General features: G+C 35.0%; 1 protein-coding gene across 1 annotated transcript; it reads right to left on the bottom strand.

Moving 5' to 3' along the window:
- Positions 1 to 3,775: 3,775 nt before the first annotated feature.
- On the bottom strand, positions 3,776 to 4,738 carry LOC131395432 (olfactory receptor 4A47-like). Its single transcript, XM_058527309.1, has one exon. It carries the CDS (start codon positions 4,721 to 4,723, stop codon positions 3,776 to 3,778), a length of 948 nt encoding a protein of 315 aa, XP_058383292.1. The 5' UTR covers positions 4,724 to 4,738.
- Positions 4,739 to 5,141: the final 403 nt, after the last annotated feature.

Genomic DNA, 5,141 nt, shown 5'->3' with positions numbered 1-5,141 from the left:
GAGATGTATGTTTGAGTGAGGGGCAATTGTGCATAGTCTTGTAGGCTATGAAAGGGCCAGTTATATTTTAGTGTAAATTTGGTTAAACAGATAGCTTTATTTCTACCAATCAGCTTAGCTCAGCATTTTGAGGTACTGTTTCCTTGAATATATATGATATAAAAAGATGATAGAGAGAGAGAGACAGGATAGATAGATAGATAGATAGATAGATAGATAGATAGATCGATAGATTATAGATAGAAAAATATAGATATGTAATTTTTTATTTAACTTCATTCTGATTTTAGTTAGACCTGAATTCATCATAAATTTAAAGTTCGTTGGGGACCATTGAGTCAGAAGAGACAAGAGTAATTCATGATACTCAGCCAGGTCAGATAAAATTCCCCTTCCCACATGCAGAAATTCCTGTCCAGTGGTTTTACTCATGACCTTCATCTAATTGTCTCTCATCCCTGGACATAGATAAATGCTGTAAATTCTTGCTCTTGGGTCTTCTTTGAACTCCCAACCTATAGAGGTTTCCTGCTTTCTGAATCATTCTCTATCACATCACTCCTTTAGTATTTAAGAACTCTTTATACTCTTTATCGTTTTTATATGTGTTTACTTATTTATTGCTTATCTCACACCAGTAGAAAGTGTTTCTTTATTCAGGTATGTGTCATTAATATGATATTTACCATACTGTTTAAGAGTGCAAGTTCTGAAACAAAGCTTCGTGGGTTCAAATTCTACCTTACGCAATTGACAACTCTGTCACCTTGGGTAAGTGATTTAAGTCTTCCAAACTTCAGTTAATTATTTCTGGAAAACAGGAATAATTGTAGCTATTTCATAAGTTTCTGATGAAGATTGAACAAAGCAATGCTTTCATAGTATGTGCCACATTACAGTACATAAATAATAGCCTTTAACACAATTATAATAATGCCACATGTTTCTTATTTGCCATTAAAAAAGCTCATTCAATTATGACATTTTCCTCAACCTAATTTAAATTTTCATGACATTGACATTTTTAAAGTAAATTATTCAGAGTTAATCTCATCCATCTTACATTAATTTTATTTGGTATACTTTCAGGTTTGTGAAAGTTCTCATGGTCTCTAATATAAAATCTACATAGAATTGAATCACAAAAATAAATCATAGAGTTCAAACAAGTCAGACAAATTGGATACTGATGTAGAAGTAAGGGAGGCAACAAATACAGAGACGTTAATTAAGCACCTACTGGGCACCAGACATTGTCCTGGATGCTTTTCATATGTTATCTCTTCTAATGCTTAAAATAACCTTATGAACTAAGTACTACCATTCCATTATATTTAATATCTGAGATTAAACTAAGACTCTGAGTTTGAGACATGCATGCAGTGTTACCTTAACTAGTGAGATGGAATAAGATCCTAATTCAGTTGGCTCCAGACTACCAAACGCTTCCACATTATCTGAAACTGCTGCTTGCAGGACTTCCGGAGGCTGAATAATGACCCTAAAAGTCAACAAACAACTTCTTGAACTTCAATGAAAAATTATGTTGGTCATAATTTGGGTTGAGTTGGTCATAGAAGAAGGTACTTTTTTCACCTAAGAAGACAAAGATGGGCTAGATCCACAGAGGTCCTGACCCAGTCAGAATGAAGCTCTGTTAGTTCAAGAATAGACATCAGCCCAAATCTGACCCAACTTCCAACTGAGTCAGTAGGAGCCAATATTTTTCGCTCTTAAAAACACTTTTATAATGTTTTCTACATGTCAGTCACGGTCACAAGCACTCAAATATTAAAACATTTTTGTGGGCCAACACTTTGTAAGATAGATACTGTCATTACTGTTTACATAGATAAAGAAAATGTGCCATAGAGAGTTTTAAAAAATTTCCCAGGTCACGTTCAAACTGAGGAAATCTGACTCCAGAGCCTTCTCTTAACCACTGCACCATACTGCTTTCTCTAAAAACTATCTCCCTTTATTTTGTCCATTCACATTCTGGTTGCCTGCTCTGTTGACCTCAGATTCATGATAAAATGACCCTTTGACCACTCAAAAAGGACTCTTTAGGAAAAAATCAGACCCACAAATGCATCAGCCCCAAGAACATGGAGGCACAGGGCAAATGTAGATTAGAAAACCAGGAGACAGAGGTTCAGTAATGGCCAAGGAGTTTGGAAACCATTCTAGTCCCCAAAAGCTTCTAGAATGGCAGTCAGCTGTCAGAATATTCTTCACAACAGGAAGATGTGGAGTATCACTCCTCCTAAAGCTTACAAAAAGTTTAGATTAATGAATATATCTATTATAATTTCAGAGACCCCAGTAGTAAAGAATATTCACAATAACTAACATCTATTAAGCTTTCCGTGGTAATAAGAGCTTTATGAGGATTATTTATTTGATCCTGATAATTTCTCTATCCTTACTTTTAAATTGAATCCTTAAGATGTGTTTTGCCAAAATTCATACTACAAGTATAAAAATTAAGTTTTATCTCAGGACTGTCTTACTCAGACAATATGCTCTAAACCATTCTAATATGCTAAATCTTATCATACACTTCTCTGACATACGCTTACAAAAGTGATACAGAAAATCTCCTTCAAAGAGCAAAACCATGAGAAAAGGGCTCTCAATGTGAATGACTAGTTAAGGAAACATAATAATGAGTTTTAGTCAAAATAATGTGTCAAGAATAAATGGAGGACCTTCCTTTGGGGACAGAAAGAGAAAGAAATTATCAGCCCAGATGTGGCAGAAGATTAGGAAGTGCAAAAAAAGAGTAAGGAGAATATAGACCTAAAACATCACTACATACCCAGATGTTTTGTTTTGTAATTGTGAGCTTCCTTTGCTTAATTTATCAAAATTTGAGCATTTCATGATTCCCATAAGTTTAGCTGTGAAGGATGCTTCCCAGGAAATGTCTGAATAAGTTGCCTCCAGAGAAAGTGGCAAATGAGGATGTTCCAGGCCTTGGATTCCCCACACAAACATGAAGAAAACAACTAAACTGACTAAAGTAACCTGATAAGTGCTTGAGAAACTAGTCAAAAATATACGGCAACCAAATAAATGTCCAACCAATAAAAAGCTGCATACATATTGTCAGGATTATATGATATGATTTATGGCAAAGATTATTGCTTGAAGAATCTGAGAAACAGAGAAGGGTGACTGCATCTAAAGAAGAACTGAGAGACTCTGGTGAAGGATGGGTAGGAGGTTTACTCTACACTTTTACCATTCTGTATGAATTCTATTTTTAATATGCAATCTATCTTCTCTATTACATTTTCAATTTTTTATTTATAAAAGTAAAAGGATGGTACTAAAAGTTTCATATGCAATGCAAATGAAATTGACTAAATAGATAGTCTATATAACATTAAATATTTTAACTATTACAATAAAAAGAAGATAAAAGACAAGAATCTGACTAAAAATAAAACTACGAATGAGAAATAAAGTAATAAAAGTAAATGCAGTAATTAATTAAAAATTAGTGTAACTGTGTAGCTATTTCATTCACTAATTCATTAAATATTATTCATTGAATCCCTACTGTACATACGTTTTACCTTTCTAGCTACAGTGATAAACAAGACATCATAGAGATTACATTATAGCAGGGAAACTGTCATTAATATTACAAACATATAGTTCATTCTTTAATTATAATTACCATAAATCCTTTGGAGAAAAGAAAAGTTTTCATCAGATTTAAGAACTTCTACAGGCAAGGAGGTTGGCTGTAATGCCAAATGATTCTTCATGGTGAATGCCAAAGTTCTTTACTACTAGATATGACTTTTTTTCTCCAGAGTTTCTTCATAGTATTTGTCATCTCTGAATTTCTCAGAGTGTAGATTAATGGGTTCAGCATGGGAGTTATAACTGTATAAAATACACTCAATGATTTGTCAATGGGGAAGGTCTTTGCAGGTCTTGCATACATGAAAATACACGGAACAAAGAAGAAGACCACCACAGTGATGTGGGAACCACAGGTCTGGAGGGCTTTCCACCTCCCTTCCTGACTAAGGTTCTTTAGAGAGTGCAAGATGACACCATACGAGACAAGTAAGAGCAGAAACACAACAGTGCAGATCATTCCTCCACTGGATCCCACTAAGATGCCAATGACATAGGTGTCAGTACAGATGAGTTTCAATAATTGGTACATGTCACACATAAAGTGATCAATGACATTGGGGCCACAGAATGGGAGCCCATAAATAGTGGAAAGTTGAATTACTGAGTGCAGAAAACCTCCAACCCAACAGACTACTAGCAGCACAATACACACCCATTGCCTCATGATGACCAAATAATGTAAGGGCTTACAGATGGCCACATAGCGGTCATAGGCCATCACCAACAGAAGAAAGACCTCTGATCCAGCAAAAAAGTGCTCTGTAAAAAGCTGGATCATACAATGTTGGAAGGATATAATATTTTCCCCAAAAAACAAGTCTGAAATCAATCTCGGGGAAATGGAAGAGGAATAAAAGACATCTATAAATGATAGGCTAGCAAGAAAGAAGTACATCGGGGACTCCAGGGTCTTACTGACAGTCACAGTCACAACAATGAGCATATTGCCTACCATGGTCAAAAGGTAGAAGAGAAAAAACAGAACAAAAAGGACTTTCTGCTCCTTTGGATTCTGTGTGAGGCCCAAGAGGACAAAGTAAGTCACATTGTTCCTTGGATCCATTTAGTCTTTAAAGGCGCTGACTTCAGAGATTAGAAGCGGTTTACCTACAAAACAAGGAGCGAACCTTTTAAATGCATTAGAAGATTAATTTTTTATTAATTCATTCATTTAAAAACCTGTAAATGGAGTATCTATTTGTATCAAATGTGACATAGACATTGTGATCACCAAATTGAATAAGACATATTTCCCCACTTTCAGTGATATGATACATAATGAGGGATGAGTCAATTCCAGGACAATGTAATAAGTGCCATTATGAAAATATGCACACATTGCTAAAGATGACAATATAGGAATACATCAATCAATCTGGAATCAGAGAAGGCTTTCTAAAGGAAGGAACACTCTGGCTGAATTTTAAAGGAAAAGTGAAAGAACAAGAGAAGACGGGAAGGGAATTCATGAAAAGTTGCAT

The sequence above is a fragment of the Diceros bicornis genome, chromosome 31, assembly GCF_020826845.1.
Source record: "Diceros bicornis minor isolate mBicDic1 chromosome 31, mDicBic1.mat.cur, whole genome shotgun sequence".
Classification (NCBI taxonomy): domain Eukaryota; kingdom Metazoa; phylum Chordata; class Mammalia; order Perissodactyla; family Rhinocerotidae; genus Diceros; species Diceros bicornis.
The sequence above is the reverse complement of the archived record's forward strand: the minus strand, read 5'-3'. Positions and strand labels throughout refer to the sequence as shown.